The sequence below is a fragment of the Heterodontus francisci genome, chromosome 7, assembly GCF_036365525.1.
Source record: "Heterodontus francisci isolate sHetFra1 chromosome 7, sHetFra1.hap1, whole genome shotgun sequence".
NCBI classification, from domain to species: domain Eukaryota; kingdom Metazoa; phylum Chordata; class Chondrichthyes; order Heterodontiformes; family Heterodontidae; genus Heterodontus; species Heterodontus francisci.
Window position 1 is genome coordinate 53024143 of NC_090377.1, and position 22874 is coordinate 53047016.

The window sequence follows — 22874 nt, forward strand, 5'->3', positions numbered from 1 at the left end:
CAGCAAGAGGAGACATGCGGGCTGCACCTGAAGAGGCCGGAGACATGTCCCACACTATTTTCGGCCTTCAGGGCTTCTGTAATCCCAGCGTGAATGGTGCTATGGAGGCCAATTTCATGTCCACTATCTTTTAAAGGAGAAGTTGAAGGAGCCTTGGCAAGTTGCTACAGTGCATCTTGGATGGGGTACACACTGCAGCCATAGTCTGCTGATGGTGGAGGGAGTGAATGTTTAAGGTAGTGGATGGGGTGATGATCAAGCATGCTGCTTTGCCCTTGCAGGTGTTGAACTTCTTGAGTGTTTCTGGAGCTGCACTCATCCAGGCAAGTGGAGAGTATTCCATCGTATTCCTGACTTGTGACTCGTAGGTGGTGGAAAGGCTTTGGGGAGTCAGGATGGGAGGCACTTACCTCGGAATACCCAATTTTTGACCTGATCTTAAAGTCACAATATTTATGTGGATGGTCTAGTTAAGTTTCTGGTCAATGGTGATCCCTAAGCATGTTGATGGTTGGGGAATTTGATGATAGCGATACCATTGAACATCATGGGGAGATGGTTATATTCTCTTGTTGGAGATGCTCATTGCCTGGCACTTATGTTGTGCAAATGTTACTTGGCACTTAGCAGCCCAAGCCTGAATGTTGTCCATGTCTTGCTTCAGACTTTCAAGACTGACTCAATGCAACATAGGTACCTCTGATGTGCCATCTACCTGTACTTCGGTGAAGAGGCTGCATCTAAACAGGGATTTGATTTTAGTGTTGTGCCATTTTCTGCAGCCATGGAGCAACATCCAGACAGCACTTAATGTGGAAGTGGAAGGGTCCACTGTAGTCAACTGCCATGGCACCAGGTCCTTCCAAATACCAACAGGAACAGCAGTTAACTATGCATTGCTGCATCACTAGGTTAACAGATGTTCTCTTCTGTCACATCAGCATACATCAGGTTGCACAGTTGCACCCAGTACTAGTTGGAAAGGGAGAACCAATTTTATCAGTTTTGTTGCAATCCCAATTTTAAGCTGCCATTAAGTGCAATCATATTCAAGTTAATGGCAATATTCCATATTGCTCTTGCTGCACGCATCTTGAAGAAATCAATGGATCTCCAACTGTTTGAAGGACAAATTAGTATTTATCTTCTGGAAGACATGGGTTCGGGACAGAATCCAGAACATTAATAATATATTTTAACTAAAAGTGCTGCACAGCATTTTTTGACAAAAGACTAATTGCTTCTGTTATCCCATTATTATGAGCAAGAATTTATTTTACATTAATTTTATATTAAAAGTACTTTTAGCATAATGGGTTGGATTTTGGACCAAATGGGGGTCCCGAGCCCACACTTGCCAGGAGTGAGACTGGTGGAGCATTCTTCTCCTCCGCGCTTGCTGTCCAATTAAGGATGGTGGGCAAGGTCCCGATGCTGCTGGCCCAATCATCGTATCAGAAGGCCCTCTGGGAGAGGTCGGCGCTGCTGAGGCAGGTCAAGGACCATGTGGGCACCTCAACGTGGAGATGCCCTTGCTGGTCTGCACAGCTGCAAGCAAATAAATAGGATCGAGGCTTGTAGGTATATATTGATGAGTGGAAACCCCTCCACTGGATTAGTCTCGACCTCACTCATGGCCTTTTATGCACACAACTCATTCATTGCGGCATGGAGCTTCTGGTTCGGATGGCCCCCTCACCTGCCGTAGGAAGGCCACTTCCATTGAGCTGACAGCCTTTGCACATGTTTGGTTGGTGGGGTTGGGGGCGGGTCATCTCCTATGGTTGTAAAATGCCAGTAAGGCTGCAAAATTACCCCAACTGGGGTCTTAACTATGTTAATTGGCTGCCTGCCTCTGTGGAGTAGACAGCCGATCTGTTACCCAGGCTGCCCCAGGAAACTGCCCCAATGGCAGTAATACGTCATGGATCCATCCCACGTGGCTCCCCCGTATTTTCCTGCCCACCACCCACCAAACCTCCAACTTCTCCACAAGTGGGCGGGGAAATTTCAGCCCAAGGTATTACTGTGCCTTTCTCTTGTGTTTGGTAACTAGTGCACTGAATGTTTCATGTGTATTACTCCTGAGTTAAGCCCCATTGGAAATAATAGCTGTGGAGCATTTCAGTGTCGCAGATCACAAAATTTCTAGCTCTGAGCCAGAAACAGTCTGTTCTATTCTGGCTGTGGGGGTCTTCATGCTTTGGACATTTTTTCTATTATTTGCCCAGAGACAGATACTGCCAAAGGACTGGCAGATACTTGAAGTTCACTTTCCTGTACCTGTGCTACTCGATGTATGTTATTATTAAAAGTTAAATCTGAACAGTGACCAATCAATGTAAGCAGCAAGACTAGAATACATGAGATTGCTTAAACAGGGAATAGAAATCTCAACTCTATCCAACTTTCTTTATCATGTGCAATGAAGCAAATTGCTTGCTAATAAATTACATTGTTTAATCAGTGGCCCTGTGAGGTCAGAATGTAGGGTCATAACCATCAGTCAAGATGTCAGTCCATATCCATTCCTACTCACTGATCATGCTGAAAGCTCTGGGCCTGTGTCAAACCTCCAGTGAAGGAATGTGACAGAGTAAATTAATCCTCAGAGAATCCAACAGATAAAAGAGCCAAGGTGATGATGTTCCTTGCATTACAAATACCAGCGTGTTTACAACTCCTTTTGTAATAAGGATGTGATTTAATGAAGAGGCAGAGACACAGATTTTAAACTATTGAGCTACTGACCACCACCAAAGCTGATGGTAGCTGTGCTCCATTTCGAGGGCCGGACCTCATTAATATACATGCAGTGAGCTGCATGCCCCAAACAGAAACCGCAATAAAAATATTGGATGGCCCAGAGGCTGACATAGTCGGAAAAATATATATTCAAGGATGATGGGTTTCGATTGCAGAGGAGGGTGGTTGTATGTGGTAACCCGAGGTAGTAGCAGTCCAGGTTATATTTGTGGGGCCCAAGCATTCCTTCTGGACTCAAAAAAGTAAATTTAGCACTTATGTTTTTGGGTTTCTGCTGTCCCAACAATGGATGCACCCCCCCAGAAGAACACTAAAATTGCACTGGGATCCTATGTATGTTATAGGATCCCTATTTGCGTAGATTAATAAAACTCATGCCTGATCCAGGCAGGCTCCTCAATCACCCAGCAGAAAAGCTCAGGAAAACTGGTGGCTTAACAGCAACATGGTGATATGTCCAACAACTCCATTTTAACTCCATTATTGCCCTGTTTCCACCAAGCTGAGGTAGTTAAAAATCCTCCCCATCCCTGAAATGTAACTGTGTGCAATTAAAAACACCCTGATCCACAGTGAAAGCAGTAATATATAAATACGTCATTTATTCTTGCTCCTTGATTACAAGGCAACATATCTAACGGTTTAAAAAAGTCAGTAGACTTGACTGATGTACATTGCAGGCTAATACATGTCACATCAAAAGCAAAAGATTGAAAAAATACTAGTTGCACAGAAAATAAATGCAGCTGTCAACTTCACGGTATCTGACATTCCATAGTATCTTCTGACTCATTTTATAAAACTGCTTGCAAATTGGTATACAAACATATGAAGATTTGGCTTTTTGAAGTGTTCTTACCCATAGCATAGTATTTCATTTGATATACAAAGGAAGTTCCTAAACATTTAGCATAATTGCTTTGTTACTTGATTTGTATGGTACTTCCACACCATTTAGATGGAAAATCAGGCATTCATTTTTTATGTAATAAAACATTTGTTCAGAGTTGTGGGTCAGACATGAAACTATGAGCCTGGATATTACTGCAAGCAACCCCTTGATGTGCTGATATCAAATTTCTCTTGCCATTATCTTAATGGTAATATTTTTCTACTTTATCTTAAATGGGTTAAAATAGCAGAGAGAGGAGAATTTAATAAAAATATGTATTTGCCCAATAACATCACTCAGTAATTTCCAGGCTACAACTTCATAGGCATGTTTAGCTGATTGACTGTAGCTTGTCTATAGATTCTTCCTTAAGTTGAATTGGGACGCTCACACAACTGGGAAAAAGCAAAGATCTTAATCCCCTGTTATCATTCGGAAGGCATAAATCATAGTGGGGGGTTAAATGACAAATGAAATTCAATATAGAGATGTGTGGGATGGTTTATTCAGTAAGAAACAATATGGAGTGGAGCAACAAAGGGATCTGTAAGTACAGACACATAAATTGCTAGAAGTAGCAAGCCAAGTTGATAAGGCCATAAAGAATGCAAACAAAGTAACATGATTCAATTATAGAGATTAGAATACAAATGAAAGGATGTAATTTCAAATTTATGTAGAAGCTTAATTAGACCACATTTGGCGTATTGTGCACAGTTCTGGTCTCCATACTAGAAAAGATATTGAAGCACCATAGAAAGTGCAGGTAGGGTGTTGGTGATTCCAGACGATTCACCAATCAGGAACATTGTGCAGGCTAGGGCTCTCTTATCTGACAAATTGGTGACTAGGAGGAGACCTGATAGACATCTTTAAAATTATGAAGGGCTTCAAATATTGTGGACATGGTGAGACAGTTTCTACAAGTGGGTGAGTCTAAAACAAGAATGCATAAATATAACATAGTCACTAACAGATCAAAAAGAATTTAGGAGAAATTTATTTGCACACGAGAGTGGTGAGACTTTAGGGCTGTAATTTTACAGTGGGCGGACGGCAGCCGGACTCTGATGTAAATGTCGGTGAAAAACCCGCTTCCACCTAGCCTGGGGATCCGTCCCTTATTTTACAGATCCCCAGGCTTTAGCTATCACGAGGCGGGACTTCCACCCACTTGAGGGAAGAGGTCCCGCCTCAGTGAGCTGCCGGCCAATCGTCGGGCTGGCAGCTCTTAGTCTCAGCAGCGCCACTGGGAGCGGAGACAACTGCTGGGACTGCAGCCCAGCCGATGGCATGGACCCGAGAGAGTGGGTAAGTTCGGGCTGCCTCACCAGGGGGATCGGTCGTGCCCTGGTGATGCTAGGGTGGTTGTTTGGGGGGAGGGGGGTGTCCTGGATCCCGAGGGTGGGTTGGGATATGGGGGCGGCCCTCAATTGGGCACCCTGTGCCCGACTACCATGCCCCCCACCTAGGGCGCGGAAAGGCCAGCAGCTATCACTGGGCGGCCTTTCACATCCCCAGCACACCCGCTTGCCATGGGTAAAATACCTGTGGAGGCAGGTGAGGGCCCATAAGTGGCCGTTAAGTGGCCATTTAAGGGACTTGATTGGCCTCGGGCGGGCGGGCCGTTTCCCACACCCCGCCCCCACCGGCTGACCTCTGTAAACTTGTCCGGAGGCAGAATTGGGGCGGGTAGACCTCCTGGAGCCTGCCGCTCAATTTTCGCCACCCTCACGCCACCACCCAACCCGCTGGGGCGGCATAAAATTCCGGCCTAGAACTCACTGTCACATGGAGTAGTTGAAACATTCATGCATTTAAGGGGAGGCTTGATATATAGAGGGAGAAGAAAATAGAGGGATAAGGGGCAGATAGGAAGAGGTAATTAGAGTAGGAGGAGGCTCGTGTGGAGTAGAGTTTCTGTGCTGTAGATTCTAAGTAAGCTAACGGCTGCAAATAAACGCAGAGCACAGACGTCTTCTCAAGCTATGAAAAAGACGAGCAAATGGTGCATTCCTTTTCACTGATATACCCCACCTTTAATGCGCAGAGAAAAAGCTGGGAAATTAGATTAGAATAGATAGGTCTGATATTAAAGTAGCACCAAAACAGGTAAAATTTGGCCTTCTGTACTAAAAATTCTTTGATTCTGTGATTAAGATGTCCAGAATTGAAAACAGTATGCAGATTCAAATATTTCCTCCAAAATAAAGTCAAAAGGGGTAACTTCATTTCTATAGAATTATCATAATAAAATAGCACTCTAAAAATCCTCAAATTGGAAAGTTTTAAAAACTTTACTTCTGATTTACCACTTTACCATTATTAAGATTCTCTTTATGACAAAGTTGTTTTATTTATTTTGTTTGTATATTATTACTGCACTTTTAAATATTAATCTTAGATGGTCTCTTGTATATCTATTGATTTGCCCTCCATTCTTGAGCTGAGATCCCAAATTAGCTGTTAAATGAGATAATCTTTGTTTTTTCAGCAAGTTTAGTCACAGAAAATTGAAGTTTTGCCTCATCACATGATTTATGCATGTGTCCAACATATGGGCCTATAAATTGCAACGAGGTGCAATCTTGGCGCAGTGCTCACGCCTAAAGAAGCTGACAGCAGGATTATGGCAAATTGGTCGGTTCAACCTCTATAATATAGTACCAGTACCTATCATGGCTTCAGAGACAACTTGCCAGTTGTGGCCGGGTGAGGCTGGGGGCTGGGAGAGGGATGGTGTAAGGAGTGAAATCAGCCAGCTGGGTTGCAGGCTGAGGGCCAAAGATAAGTCTCGGGGGAGGCAAATGTGTGGCGGTGGTGTTGCGTGGACTATCAGCAATCCATGGTTTTAACATACAGCCAGGAGGAACACTCTTGCACCTCTTTGCCTTCACATTTAGGTAACTACAAAGCTTCAAACTTTGTCTTTTGGGTGATAGCCTCCAGTTGTCCCTTTAAGGACCTCTGGTTTGACTGCGCTGTGCCTGAGAAAACTGACCATAGCATGCTGTAGTCAGTCGCAAACCAAAGCTAGAACAGGATTGAGGTCCCTAAATTACATAAGCACCCTATAATAGGTCCTACAGTGCATGTTTCTTTACACAAAACATTTCTAGGCCAAGTTTTTTTTTGCACCGCAAGATTGACACTGCACATGCAACAAATGATCTAATCAGCCCCCATGAAGCAGTCACTGCAAAGACAAGTTATATAACCAAAAGCACTTAGGGTTACCTAGATACTCATCAACATTTCTTTTAAAGCAGTATTCCTTGTAGCATTATATATATCTGCAACTTTGTATGGAGAACAAAATCTACTTTCTCCTCTTGCTGTGGATTTGTCATTTTAAGTATCTTTTAGATCTGCAGTTTACATATGTTTATCCATTTCTTCTTACATTTTCCTTTTAGCATTAAGAAAAAAGCTGGATCATCCCACCCTCAATCATCGTTCGTCTAGTTAAAACGAGCCTTTCCTCAAAATGTAAGGAACACCACGATCCTTATTGATTTTTTCACCCTTTTTGAACATGTTATGACATAATTAGTCATAATGTACCACAAAAGATTAAATATTCATTCTATTTTGAAAATTCAGTCTCAATTAAAAAGAATGTAGTCACTTAAGCCTACGGACAGTGGAACTGGGTTTATAGCAATAAATTAATAAAAATTGTAGCCCAGATGTGGCATTAATAATAATAGTGAGACCGTCAGTGCTCACCGTTCTTATGGAGTAAATCAGACAGCAACTTCTGGAGTATCCACATGCGCAGTTAAATATGAAAATCTGGAATATTCAGTCCGAGCTACTCTGCTCCTCCAAAAGCTGCACAATAACAGAACCTCACTGTCAGCATTGAAATACGTGCAATGCCGTGAAATTGCGATACTTACCCATTAGCTACCCATTAAACACACCAGAAAAAATTAGAACTGGTGCATTCAGGAGTAAGTAACAGATTGATGTGATAATTACTGATAAACAACCTCTCTGGCCCTGAAAATTTAATTTCATAAATGTGGAGTCTCATTTCCTCAGAAGTTAAATAGTGTTGCAGATTAAAAAAAATATAATTAAATAAGTAAATGAATTAATTACTTCACCACACAACTGGATTTATACAAACCTAAATTTTAGGTACTGAACGCATCACTTGCAACCAAATCAACTTCATGCGATTTTAAAAAATGAACACAAAATAAAGAATTCAGTGGACATTTCAGTTTGTTTCTTTTTTTTAAAAAAAAGTGAAAAAAAAGATCTATTTTACATTTGAGAAAATATATGCAGATTACAGGCTTACTGTGTTCTATGAAGATACTACACCACTTTACAGCAATTGGCTTTTGTTTAGTTCTACATTTGTTCAACTACAATTTTTGCATTTGAATCTAATTTTGTTCACGTGGCAAAAGGATGCACTCAAACTCATTAGATCACAATTCAATCACATCTTACTCTGAACATTGAAAACTGATTTCCTGAAATGTTTACTGAATTATCATTTATTGAAACATTAAAATCTGTGCTCTCAGTTTTTCTTCAACAGACAGCTTGATAGAGCAGGTAAGAATGATATCATAATGGCAATATATTCAAGCTTTTTCTCTCGCTTTTGTATGTACATATGCATACAGTCTGTTATGTATTTCTATGTCGATTGATAAGCTTGATTTCATCTTTGAATCATTCAAACTATCCTCAATTTGACAAGCCAGCCCAAATAAGTGGCTGCAAATGTTTGAATCCTCATCTATAGCCATAAATAAATTGACAGCACAGTTTCAATGCTGGACAAAATTAAATGTTCTCAAAATTTATATACATATATACATACTTACAATATAACTATTAAAATTACCCTATTATCTGTTACCCAATCCACACTTACTTTCACACTACTCCCAATAATTAAATATACTACTAAAAATCAAATGCATTAAAATACAAACTTTTTATAATGATATATTTTCGCAGTAATGTATCCAGTACCTGCTGTAGGACAGGTAAGATAATGCATTCAAGGTAGCCAAATGCAGCCTTCTTAGAGAAAAATAGTAATACCCATATATAATGAATGAAATAAATATGGATATTATGTAGGCTAAGCAAGACACTCTGTACTGGATGGTTTGACCAGTGCCACTGTATTTGAGTTATGTAATTCTAAACCAAATTCGACCTCTTCTCTGGTCTGTGCATCACTTATTTGATCTAATTTATATGAAATACATTAACTACCAAAAGGTAAGTTTAAGTTGAAAATCTTGGAGATTGCACATTCCTCTTAAGCAAATAACACAATTATATAAGCAATAAATGTATAATAAATATTGCTTTTAGCAATAGCACTATCTGTTAATCCCTTGATACTTATATGTTAATACACAATCAGTTTTAAATGAACCAAAAACATTCACTTATATTTTACTTAACATATACAGTACAACAAACAAGCGTTTCAATTTGTTACTCTTTATGGTAGTAATTACAGTTATTAACTGTTAGGTTAAACTATTCAGTATTTATACCTGTGGCAGTGGGAGCTCTAATGAGCAGTTTAAGTTACTATCCTGCTGTAAAAAACATTTTCACTGCCTTTCATAGTGAATTGCTATAGTTTGCTGATTGGAGACTGAGTGGCAACTAGAAGCATTTGTAAATTGTTCATACATTATTTTAGTATATTTAGCATCGAAGATGTTTTTTGCTTGACATCTCATTCCAAATCCTCTGCATTTCTTCGGGAGATATTTGGTGTACTGTAATTAGTCTACGATACCTGCACAGACTGTATGAAACCTTCCAGTGATTGAAACCACTATTCTGAAAGGGATGAATGCCAAGTTTCCGCAGGCATAGTCCAACATAGACATCCTCAAGATGCAGCATTCTAGTATGGAGAGATGTTTTGTAAATAGCTTCAGCCACATCTGTAGAAAAGACATATCCTGTGCCCGAACAGAATGGTGGGTAATTGTTATCTGGGTATAAATCTCTGGGCATATACCACTTACTGCGAATGTCCCGTATAGGTCCCCCATTGATGACATATCCAGTAAAATACCTTCTCCGGGGCTTTGTGTTTGGCTTGAGTAATTTATAGATCAAATTGTCCATATTAACAAAAATATCACTGTCAGTTTTCATTACATACTTTGCTTTTGAACAAAAGTTGGCTATCCACTTCAGACCCATTAAAGTTTTCAGGGTAAGGTTATGGTAGGAATCCAGAAAGTCCTCCACAATGATGTCATGAAAGATTTGGCTCTCCTGTTCTACCATCTCATTCAAAACATTGTCTATGTTTTTCCCAAGCAAAAACAAAGTGACCAGTTGTATTCCTTTGAAGTTGTTTTCATCTCCCCATGTTTCCCGTATGGCCTGTCGTGCATCAAACTCTTTGTGTGTTGTGCTTACAAGAATCACTAAGAAAGGGCTAAATTGCTCACATTTGTTAGGCTCATTGATAAGGTAATTGAAATTATGTGGGTTCAGTGACCGAGTCCGAATGTTAGTAAAGCTGAAATTTTTTCTCTCAACTGTGATACGGGCAAATGAACTGTGCCCAACATAAGAGGATGAGGGACGAGTTGCACTCAAGTACCAAAGAGCACTTGCCCAGCAAACAACTGTTAAAATATATAAACATGAGACCTTTGAAGCCATTTTGATGTTCCTTTTATATTACATTACGTCACATATAAGCCAACATTGCTGCAGAATCAAACTATCAATTTTTGAGGCTATGGCATTGTGTACAAGCTCATGAAAATTCAACAATTCTGTTCAAGCAGAAATCCTTGCTGATTCTCTGCAAGGTCACTCTGTACATGGCTAATTGGTATAGTTTCGCAGATATCTGGAAAAAATATTTAAAAAAATTAATATACAGCATACCACATTTTACAATTGATTTCTGTTACTACTTAATATTAAGATGACACAGCCAGCTGGAAACTAATGGCACTACTGTTTAAGTTCAGTAACTTAGTTAATACTCCTGACTGAAATGTGCTGCTAGATTATTAAAATAATGTAACTAGACAGCATCAAACCAAGAAGTTTGAAGGTTGTATTGTGAAAATCAAACTAAGCTGTTGAATAATAACAACAAAGAAAGTCAAGTCTTCCCCGTACCTCAGGAGAGGTAGAAAGGGAAGAATGTGCCATCCACCAGGAAGTGCCATACTTTTACCTAGAAGTCAAGATAAAGGATATTTATTCTGTAACTTTACTTTTCTTATTCTTTCATGCAATGTGGGCATCACTGGAAAGGCCAGCATTTGTTGCCCATCCCTAATTGCCCTTGACACCTGAGTGGCTTGCTGGCCACTTCAGAGGGCAGTTAAGAGTCAACCACATTGCTGTGGCTCTGGAGTCAATGTAGGCCAGACCAGATAAGGATGGCAGATTTTCTTCCCTAAAAGACATTAGTGAACCAGATGGGTTTTTTATGACAATCGATGATAACTTCATTGCACCATTACTGAGACTAGCTTTTTTTAATTCCAGATTTTTATTAATTAAATTTAACATCCACCAGCTGCCGTGGTTGGATTTGAGCCTGTATCCCAAGGACATTTCCCCAGCTTCTGGATTACTAGTGACATTACCACTACGCCACCATCTCCTCCAAAAATTAAATTATACAGTAACATAAATCAGGGTCAGTGTGCTTTCTTGGACTAGTTTTGATCATCTAATAGGATCAGAGAGAAATTTCCACATTAGTGTCAATATATGACCTTTTTATTTCTTTTCTTGGCCTCTCCCAGGAGATTACAGTTCTGGATGGGCGAGGACAGTGTGTAATCTGATACATAAAGCATCATAATTGACTGGCTGAATTGACATTTCCTATCAGTCATTTTCATATGTTTGCATATTGATTCTTGTATATTATTTCCCCGTTAGCAGTATATCTTCACTATTCAGAAAATATTGTCTCCAACTCATCTTTACAATTCATGTTATATAATCTTAGTGGCCCTGGTGTAAATGGGGATTCCTATAGTTCTTAGACATTTGTGTAGAAGTATACAGCTACTTGCTAAATACCTTGACAGCGCCAGTGGGCATGTCTGCATTCTAAACAGTTTAATGAACTTTGGGCTTGTTGAAAAAGTGCACCAGAGTCCTTGAGCACTTTTAAAACTCACTTTGACCCTGCATTAGAGCCATAATCCATGTGGTGTCAAACTCAACCAGTGTGAAACTCTGTTCCCCAGTTAAATTCATATAGCTCTGGATCTCGATTCCAAAGTTATTCTGCACCTTCAACACTAAAGCTCCAGATTCTAGTATTATCCTACTTAACTGTTTCCTTAAATGTCAGACAATAGGGTAGATTTTAACTTAAAGCAGGTAACAGCAAATCAGCAGCCCATTTTAAATGTATCGATTTTCATTTCCATCAACTTCAAAAGAAATTAAAGAAAAATCAGGAGACGTATAACAGGCTGCCAATTCGTTATCACCCATTGTACACTATTACACAAAGTAAAAATCTACCCAAATATGTTCTAAAAGTGGTGTTACCCACTAATCATACAAGGGTAAAGTAAACTGTTCCAAAAAAGCAGATAAACAACTTGCAGTGAAACAGTGCTCTTCATGATCTCAGGACATCACCAAGTGGTTTCCAACCAACAGAGTACTTAGGAGCTATACCGACATGCAAACAGCAAGATGTAAGGGGAACATATTTGTATGCCATTATTTTATTCAGCTAGCTGCTTGTAATTTTTGTTGGATTTCAGCTTGTGTTTTAACTGTTATGTCAAAATTGCAAAATGTGCTTGTTACAGATGTAAACTGGGACTTGGTAATTTCATGTGCAGAGTTCGACAAAGGGTGGTAAAAACAAGGAGTGCGGTGGACATTGGGACGAAGGGAGAAGATTTTTGACCAAGACAGCATCGCTGGGCTTAGATTGTACTTTTTAAAAATAGAGACAGTGTAACTGAACAAGGACACAAACACACACACAGACAAGTCAGGGCATGCCATTAAGGTGATAGCCCTGGGCTATTACAACATCAGACACTGTCTACAACGACTCTCATGGCCTTTTGGAATATATGTGAATGATTTCCTTCTTGCCTTATCAAGATGCAGATATCATATCCATTGCTGGTATGCACCTAAACCATGCCCCCCACTCTGCGCAAAGCAGGAAATAACCACATGCAGGTGGTCTTGCATAGCCATGGTGGGATTGATAAGGCACTGAAACCCAATCGGATGACCCAATTCAAAATACTACCTAATGTCAAAAGAACAGGGTCAGAAAGGGATATATGGCCACAGCCCACAATATATTGTTGGAAGTGTGAACTGGTCAATTACTGAAGACGTGAAGAGAATTTGTTCGGTGGACTGACCGCCCAAGGACGAACTCTTGCATGTGGGGTTACCAACTACCAGCACAGTGAGTATATCTGTAGTTTGGGTAGAAGGTAAATAAAGTAGTTTGAGAGAAAAAATACTTTGTGTCCTTGTTATGTGCCATTGACATCAAGAGTAAGGCAAGACTCCATAATTTTTGGGGGAGGGTACCTGAGGTAAACTTGTGACCGGCTTACAAAGGTACCACAAATAGCAATGGGATAAATGTCAAGATATTATACCTTTGGTGGTGTTGGTTGGGGTTTAAATATTTGCCAGGACATTGGGAAAACTCCTCTGCTCTTCTTTGAATATTGCCGTAGGATCATTCACGTTTGCCTGAGCAGGCAGATGAAGTATTTGCATAACGTCCCATCTAAAAGGTGGCACTGCTGAAAGTGCAGCGTCCCCTCATTACTGCACTAAAATAATCAAATGCACTTAAGATTGTTCTTTTCCATTTTAGTCAATGGATACTCATCCTCTGTCTACATATTTAATTGTATATTATTTTATACTCATTCATTCACGATCCATTTGCCTTCCCTGAACACTTCCAGTTTGATTATCCAAATCTGTTTGAATGATGTTAATGGCTTTTAAACTGGTAAACTGACCGAACAGTTTGGTATCATTATTGAATTTGAGGTTTTTTTTTTCATATTATGTGAATAGTGTAATCTGTACAGAAGTCAGTTCTTTAAAGTCTTTTTCCATTTTTCATCATCGTCTATTTTTGATCAGCAATAGAATTTTCAATCTAGAGGTGATATATTGGTTGCCAGGAAGTTCCTGCTGTCGCAGATGTTACACCTTCTACAGTGTGAATGATGATACCTTTCGCAGTGACATTTTAATCTTTTAATAAACTATTAAATTTTGACATCATTGTGTAACCAATTCTTTAATTGCACATTTCTGTTTATAAACCTGGCACTAAAACAAACTAGCCATTTATCAGAATGAGATATCCTTCATGTGATGTTGATTTATTTTCATGTGTCCCTAATTCTATTTGGCAATGAATGTGTAACCTCTAAGTAAACAGAGACTATTTTATTGTTCTAAGTACTTGGTCTAGTGCAGGCCAGCCTAGCTTTTCTACTTTAGTATTTTTTCCTTGGCAATTTTATCAGCTGGCCTGCTCTGCTAAAGGCATTAACTACTTGTTGGCATATGGTTCCACTGACTGGTTGCTCTTCCGGTATCTTTCCCAAACGATGACGATTAACATTATGCCTTGATAACGGAGTGTCAGCAAGGTATTTGATCAAGGGGACAATATGCCAAAACTTGATTTTGTCCACACAAGTCCATTTCAACAGAGTCACTGAATAGCAACCAGGAATCCCGTCTAATTTCCCCCCGCTCTATCCCAGGTGCTGAGAAGGTCCAAATCAGCACATTGAGGATCAAACGTGGAACCATCCTGATCTGTATTGTTTATGTAGATCTGGACAATTTTGTTGAGGTATTGGCAGAGCAACAGTAAGTCTTTTAAATGATTTTCAATTCGTATTTTATATTAGCAACCTAAAATTTTAATGCTCATTATCAAGCTCCTTCTCAAGCTTCACTACACTATTATCTTGTTGAGAGAGTCAGCATTCAAACACATGAATGGCATGAACTTGCGATACTTACACTAAAACTGCCAAATAAAAGTACAGCCTGTCCATTCAAGTACAAGTGAACATTTAATTTTGCGATAAGACTTAGTTACTGCCAAACAACCTTGCTGGCACTGAAAATTTACTTTTCCAAGCATGGGGTCTCATTCCTTCAGATATTAATTATTGTTGGATATTTAAAAAATAATAATTTAAAGAAATTGTGTCACTTTTATCTCTCTCTATTCCCATTATTCATTCCCTCCCTTTATTTCAATTTCTCTGTATGATTTTACATTGAATTAAATATTCTAGCTTGAACTTCCTGGTTTAGACACCATGGGCTAAAAATTTGTCTGCGCCATTAATTGGGTGCGAGAGTCACAATTTGCGACTTTCCCCTGCTGGTTCCATTGGAGGTAGGCCACATGCAAACTTTGTGCTGTCTCCTCATTAGCATGATTTCTATGTGTAACCCAGCGTGACCTGCACTGCTGGCTGCACAATGAGGGCCCTAACAAGAGCGCGAGGCTAGCACTTGTTCCAGCTAGCCTCCAGTTCTTAAAAGTAGTTTGCCCCTCTTAAAGCGAAGCTGCACTGGAACAATCAAGTCTGAAAACAACTGAAGCAGAAACATTCATGGTGAAGGAAAATGGAGCACCAGCCGATCGAGAGGCTTCAAGTTTCACCGATGCCGCTCTGGAGGCACTAGTCATGGAGCTAGATAGAAGGAGAGGCACCATATTTCCTCGGGTGACAGGAGGCTCTCAAGCCATTTCCTTTGAAGGAATTGGGATCGTGTGGCCCGGAATCTGGCCCCGAGAACCTGGCAGCTGTACAGAAATAAGTTTAATGATCTCATAAGTATAGGCAAGATCAATGCATCTTCACACCACGTTATACCTACCAGACCACCAGCCTGTCATGCTGTCCAATGCACCGCACAACCTTCACTCACCCAGCAGCACTCAGGACTCATGCCCAATATTTGGATATTCTACCTCACCCACACATACCTTCTAATGATGCCGGCCACACATCCACCTCTCACTGCCTCTACAAGCCTCCAGCTATTCATCATTTCAGGCAGATCACCTGGCACAGTGCCACGCAATTACTGAAATTCTGCCCTCTCTTATTGAGGGGAAGGACTCCCATAACAAGAGGAAGCAACAGAGGACTAATGGGGGGATACCACGGCTACATTCACTCAACCCGACGAAGGAGATAGTGCTCCACATCATGGAGCCGGCAGCAATAAAGCGCATAGCATCTGGTGCCACCAACAGCATTGAGGAAGACAATCGGGTACAGCCTTAAGCACCTTCGCAACTCCATACTCACCCTCATCCTAAGAGTTACCATAAACTGAAAGCTGCAGTTATGTGACTATGGACCTCCTGCTTTCCTCCCACCCACTCCCTTACCTCAACTCTCCCCTTCTGCTTTTATGCTTTCAGATTCCCAAGATCTGCTGCCTGTCTCAACACAGCCAGGAGGAAGAGAGAGCAGGCCCACACCACTGATGAGGAAGCACCGTCACTTGATCTCACAATTGAAGCTACCAACTCAGATATTGGTACTGCACGTAGCTTAGAGGCTAACATAGAGTTGGGATCAGCATATTGTGAGCCACCGGCATGAGTGGGCTGTAGCTAGGCCAGGGGAAAGTGTGGCTCATGTGCTAGCTCCTGGAGGGTGGGGTCGCACACGTTCTGCTGTGGGGAACTCAGATGAGGACTTCAATGTGGCAGCATACAGGAGAAGGCTGATGATGATGCACGCCAAGAGGCTTGATACTTTGGCAGGCCTGCAATCACTGTCAAGGGTCATGGAGGAGTCCAGCTCCAAGAAGACAGAAGGCTTCGCCAATCCTTTGCACTGTGGAAGTGATGGCCAACTCCATGATTGCGCTAGCAGATCCAACCACGATGGAGTATCTGGTCTCAGCCTGCACTGCAGCACAGGCGAAGCCGCCCAATGTCTCAGCGCTGTGGTCATAAGCTCAGACTGAGGTCATAAGATCCATGCTTGGTGCCATTCCATCCCAGCTTGCTCCATGCAGGCTGAGACTGCTGCCATCATTGCTGTGGATCTCAGTACTTAAAGTGGCATGCAGGCTCTCATGGCACTCCAACAATCTGTCCTCAAACAGATTGCTAGGATTGCAGAGATGCAGCCCCTGGGGAGTAGCAGTGGCACCAGGATGGCCAAAGACGGTGGTTATGGCTGATTGACACAGAATAAATGCATCATGGCTGCTGCCAGGATAGCAGGCTTTCACCAAGATGAAGGTCTTTGCATGGTGGCACACCAACTGCAGATTTATCGAATGGAAGCCCTTGTAATTAATGTAGCTCTTTCTGTTGACATGGGGAGGCCTACAGAGCCAAATGATGCAGTTGATGCTGCCCGACACCATTGGGCATCCTGCTATCCTGGCAATATCATTTGCCCTTTCATCTTGCTTGTTCTGAGCAAGAAGACGATGAAGTCTCCTTGTCCTTCGTCACCTCCCACCTAAACGGCATACGATTAAATGTTGGGTTGGGGGTTCCAATGCGGGGCCTTGGTCTGAGGCCTCTGCAGTACCGGCAGTGACCACCGGTCCTGGTGGCACTGCTGATACTGTTGAGCTGCTGGCTCTCTGATTGGCCAGCAGCTGTTGGAGGCAGGATCCCCATCCCTATTAAGTGTTTAAGGAGGCAGGATCTCTGTCCCTTTAAACTTTGACCCCAAAGACCGGATAATTGCTCCGGGAGTCAAAAAAATGCAGAGGTGGGGTTCTCCCCCACTTGTCGCCCCAGCACCGGGAGCCCAGTCTCCTGCATAAAATTCAGCCCGTACAGTTGTATTCACACAGGTCCCACATCCCCTTTAAAGGGCACCATGCTGTGGGTAAGTGTATGTGAATGAATGACAAGCATCATTTGTTCACTGCCGACCTCAAAATCCAGGCCATTATGTTTCTGTTGCTTTATTGATTTATTTCAGGCTTAAAAAACAGATGCTTTTACTATTAACAAATGTCATTAGTTTAATTAATTTGAATGACAATATAATTATTTTGTCTGAACCTGTGTAACACAGTGACTCTTTGGGAAGATTGTTAACAAGCAAGGATTGGGGTTGGGTGCAGCAGGGGGTTAAATCAGCAAAAAAAATGCCAGTATATTGGAAGACTGACATGATCGGGTACAAGCAAGTGGGAAAACCCTGTGGAAATGGCGGGTCTGTTATTTGAATTTAAGTGACATGTAAATGAAAATTTAACCCAGCATTCTGGCTTTTAACAGCCTATGCATGGGTTTTGCTCGCTGTGTGAAACTCACCAGGATCAACACAAGGCAAGAGCAAGTAGGGATCATTGGCTCTGTGAAATTGATGGACTGGAAAAACCTTTATGTACTGAAACCACACAGCTGCTTCCTTGCGTAAGACTTGTTAAGGCTTTTGCTCACAGGACTTGTTCTGAAAATGTGCTTTCACTGATTTACAGGTGATTTCTAATGTTTTAGAAGTCACTTCTGCTATCTTGGACTTTACTCAGCTTGATCTGCGCAGCCCTGCTGTCAGCCTTCACTGCACCATGGTAGTAGTTTATGCAGGAACAAAAGGAGCGGCATCAACAGCAGCAGCTGCCTTCAACTTAGCCACGTGCCACTCCATAGGCCAGAGGGGATGGGCACAGAGTTCCAGCTCGAAGGAGGCAATACCCTTGCTCAGGGTATACAGGCAGAGGATAAGCTTTCTCAACATGATGGCCTCTTTCTATGCCATAAATGACTCCAAGACTGAACAACAATGCCTTAGGAAACTCAGGTTTTCACAGCAGGTTGTTGTCGACATCTACAGCCTCCTGGAGCAAGACCTCCTTCCCAGTGGACCAGGTGGGCACACATTGCCAGTGGCCATCAAGGTCACCACAGCCCCGGATTTTATTTGACTCCAGCTCCTTCCAGGAATCTGCTGGTGACATCTACAGAACCTCATGATCTACTGCATTCAAGTGCATCTCCCAGGTGTTTGATAACCATGTTTGCTACAGCCACCACTTACGTCCACTTTGAGACTGATGAGGCCTGCCAGAGGCACAGGGCTTTTCCATTTGCTGCAGTGGCTGGATCTCCACAGGTACCGGGAGTCAGAGACTGCACACGTGTGACAATCAAGGCACCCTCAGATCATCCAACAGTATTTGTCAATCAAAAGGGATCCACTCCATCAATGTTCGGCTGCTATATGACTACCAGAAGGTTTCCATGCATGTCTGTGCAAGATATCTTGGAAGTTGCCATGATGCACTAGCCACATCTCCCACAAGTTTTCACACCTCCAAACAGAAGCAGCAGATACTCCGTGAAGACAAAGGCTAACCTCTGAAGATGTGGCTGAAGACATCTGTGAGCAACCATACCACTGATGCGGAGGAATGATACAACCAGAGCCACATGAGCATTGGAGCACTCAATGAGCAAGCCATTGGATTGCTGAAGATGCAATTCCAGTGCTTGGACAGATCTGGGGGCATCCTTCAGTAAATTCCAGCATGAGTGTGCAGAATAGTACAGGTCTGCTGTGCCTTGCACAACAATGTACTGCAGAGAGGACTGGAGCTGCAGGAGGTGGAAGGCAGAGGAGGAGCAAGATAAGGAGGAGTCTGAAGTGTCCAGTGTGCCTGTAGCGCTCACTTAGTTGCCAGTGAAGCCCATGACAGACTCATCCAAGCAGGATTCAGATAATCTGTAACAAAAACAAGAAATGCTGGATTCACTCAGCAGGTCTGGCAGCATCTGTGGAAAGAGAAGCAGAGTCAACGTTTCGGGTCAGTGACCCTTCTTCGGAACCCCGAAGTATTTTGCTTTTATTCAGATAATCTGTGTGCGTTAAGCCAGACAGCACACCAATGCTGAATGCACTACATACCTCCCAGCATCCCCCACCACTCACAAAAACAAAACCTTCCCACATTCAATAATCCCTTCATCTCATTCACTCCCTTTGCTCGTCTCTACTCAGGCCATACCAATCTCAAGACTAATTTCTACCTCCGTAACATTTCCCAATTTCGTCCCTGTCTCAGCTCATCTGCTGCTGAAACCTTCATTCATGCATTCATTACTTAGACTTGACTATTCCAATGCACTCCTGGCTCATATCCCATATTTTACCCTCCATAAACTTGAGGTCATCCAAAATTCTGCTGCCCGTGTCTCAACTCACACCAAGTCCTGTTCCCCTATCATCGCTGAACTAGTGGCTCCCGGTCAAGCAACGTCTTGATATTAAAATTCTCATCCTTGTTTTCAAATCCCTCCATGGCCTCATCCCTCCCTATCTCTAATCTTCTCCAGTCCCACAATGCTCTAAGATATCAGAGCTCCTCAAATTCCAGCCTCTTGAGCATCCCTGATTTTTATCACTCCACCATGGGTGGCCGTGCCTTCAGTTGTCAAGGCCCTGAGCTCTGTGGTTCCTCCCTAAATCTCTCCAAATCACTTTCCTCCTTTAAGATATTCCTTAAAATCTACCAAGCTTTTGGTCATCTCACCTAATATCTCCTTATGTGGCTCTGTGTCAAATTTAGTTTCATTATGCTCCTGTGAAATGCCTTGGGACATTTTATTACATTAAAGATGCTATATAAATAAGTTGTTATTGTTGTAATGGCCATTTGCCAGTGGGAGGCTACAATGGAAATATCTGGACAAAGGAGACTTGAAATTAAAATTGAGATTCATTAACATTTTCAAATACATTAAGACAGTGATATTGTAATAAACATCCAAGTGAATCCCCTGAAAAGTCTTTGTCTTATGTTTCCTGTTACTTCTGCATGGTTCTCCCCTGTGGCTGCAGCAGAGCTGGAGACAGGCTGCTCATTCCCCTGCTCTGACAGCTGAGATACCTGTGGTGGATGTCCTCTGGTGTTTGGGGCCTGTGATTGCCCCGCCAAAGACTGCCCCACCTGCACAGGGGCACCAAGGGATGAGAAGTAAAAGCACCTTGTGGAGAGTCCCCACTTCCTTGTGCTCTTTCACCATCTTCCATCTCATGTCTCACCCGTAGTTTCTTGCTAGCCCAGAGCTGGAGAGCATCTTGTTGCACATCAGTGAGGTGCTGAACAGCCAAGACGAGGCTTTCCTCCATACTATTTAAAGTGGCAGATTGAGTGTGGAGGTTATTGGTGAGGGCAAGTATGCACTCGGTTGCCTGCAACATCCAATTCTCCATGCAGATGGCCACATTTTCCATGGACATCAGAGCAAAGGTCTGAAACATCATGGCACTCATGGGAGAGGCGGACTCCTTCAATTTCTCTCCAAGGGTGCGCAATACCTCTGGAAATGCGGACAGAATCTCTCACAATTCCCATTGCTGCTCCAGAATTGTCCTTTCTGTGGATCATGCCCAGACTCAGCATCTATGCCCACATGAGCAGAACTTGGGGTGTCCTGTAGCCTCTGACAGGAATTCTCTATTGCTGTCCCTGTCTCTAGCACCTACTCACTTGTGATGTGCACCTCACCATGTGATAATCTAGCTAAGTCCTTTGGTCCACTGAGGTGTGTGCCTATTTGTGCTGGGGGAGAGTGTGCATGAATCGTGTGATGGTACTTCCTCAGAGTGCACGATCAGCTCCTGCGTCATACTTGAAGGACCTGTGGGAGATGAAAGACATAAATTATAACTGACATGGGGAAAGGGTTCAAAGTCATCACTGTGCAGATGCTCATATTTCAATTAGTGGTGACAGCAATTCCTCATGATTGTTTCGTGTCATAGACTTTTACAGCACAGAAACAAGCCCTTCGTCCCAACGCGCCTGCGCCAACCATCAAGCACCCGTCCTAACTAATCCCATTTCCCCGCCCTTGGCCCGTAGCCTTGTATGTTATGGCGTTTCAAGTGTTCATCTAAATACTTCTTTAATGTTGAGTCTTCCTGCCTCTACCACCTCTTCAGGCAGTGTGTTCCAGATTCCAACCACACTCTGGGCGAAAAATTTCTCAACTTCCTTCTCAACCTCCTGCCCCTTACCTTAAATCTATGCCCCCTAGTTATTGACCGCTCCGCTAAAGGAAAAAGTTTCTTTCTATCTAACGTATCAATGCCTAATTTTGTATACTTCAATCAGGTCCCCCCCTCAGCCTTCTCCGCTCCAAGGAAAACAACCCCAGCCTATGCAGTCTGTCTTCATAACTGAAATGCTCCAGCCCAGGCAACATCCTGGTGAATCTCCTTTGCACCCTCTCCATTGCAATCACATCCTTCCTATAGTGTGGTGCCCAGAACTGTACACAGTACTCCAGCTGTGGTCATGAAACAATGTAATATCTAATTCTGTCACCAGGTATCTGGAAGATCCCCAACTCTCCATCGCCAAAGGCCAGTCTGCTGATCTCCATGACCTCCTCCTTTGCAACAGTCAAAGTGGATATTACTGGAGGGCCACCCCCAGCTCTCTGCCTTTTCCTGGTGTTCTGCACTCACTTCTGCAAGAAAAGAGAGAAAACAGCCATGAATGTGAGAAAAGGATTGTGTAGAGACAATATTTGTGAAGGAGGACTGTAAGGGATGGATGTAAGATGACAATGAGAGTGAGTCAGTGTTGGCTGTTCAGACGGGGATTTGAGGACGTCCCATGAGAGACAGAGGAACGAGGAGAGCAGCAAGGTGTGTTAGTCCGAAGAGTGCTCTGCAGAAAAATGCTGGGCAATTCAGTGAGATGTGTTGGCATCTGAATGTGGGATGCCAATCACCTTACCTGCCCTAATGAGGTAATTGAACCTCTTGCAGCACTGAATCTAGCTGCGAGACACCACACCCCTGCTGCTCACTTCTTCAGCTACTTCCAGCCACACCTGTTTGGTTTGTGAGCTGACCTCTTTGTTGCGCATCTATCCTTCTCATTGCTGTATAGTCAGTGAGAGACCTGCAATGGAGCTATTCCGACCCCTACCGGGGACCTTTTAAATGGAGACCCTTCCATTGATAGGTAAGGGTCCTCATCATACCCACACTCTGATTGGTCGGGAAACCTGGAAGTGGGATGCTAACGCTTTGGCCAAGTTCAACAGCCACTACAAAGCCTGCTCCACTAACAATTGGGTTCCCAGCCTGCTGCCAGCCAATCACACAACACCCCCAGCCTCACTACGAGGTCAATTACATAAGAATTCTGCTCTTTGTCTTTTCTGAGACTT

At 42.5% G+C, this 22874-nt stretch overlaps 1 protein-coding gene across 14 annotated transcripts in view; it reads right to left on the bottom strand.

The window, feature by feature from the left end:
• Nucleotides 1-3370: 3370 nt before the first annotated feature.
• Nucleotides 3371-22874, bottom strand: part of b3galt1b (UDP-Gal:betaGlcNAc beta 1,3-galactosyltransferase, polypeptide 1b) — a 158656-nt gene continuing 139152 nt past the window's right edge. For 11 of the 14 annotated variants that reach the window (XM_068035202.1, XM_068035191.1, XM_068035199.1 and 8 more), the window contains 2 exons: nucleotides 22019-22163; nucleotides 3371-10529 (listed from right to left, as the gene is read on the bottom strand). In XM_068035202.1, coding sequence (XP_067891303.1) covers nucleotides 9356-10336 — 981 coding nt within the window. In that variant the 5' untranslated portion in view covers nucleotides 10337-10529; nucleotides 22019-22163 and the 3' untranslated portion in view covers nucleotides 3371-9355. Of the gene's footprint in view, nucleotides 10530-10807; nucleotides 10866-21120; nucleotides 21330-22018; nucleotides 22164-22874 lie in introns of those variants that run through there. The other 3 variants (XM_068035196.1, XM_068035205.1, XM_068035198.1) reach the window with 3 other exon arrangements.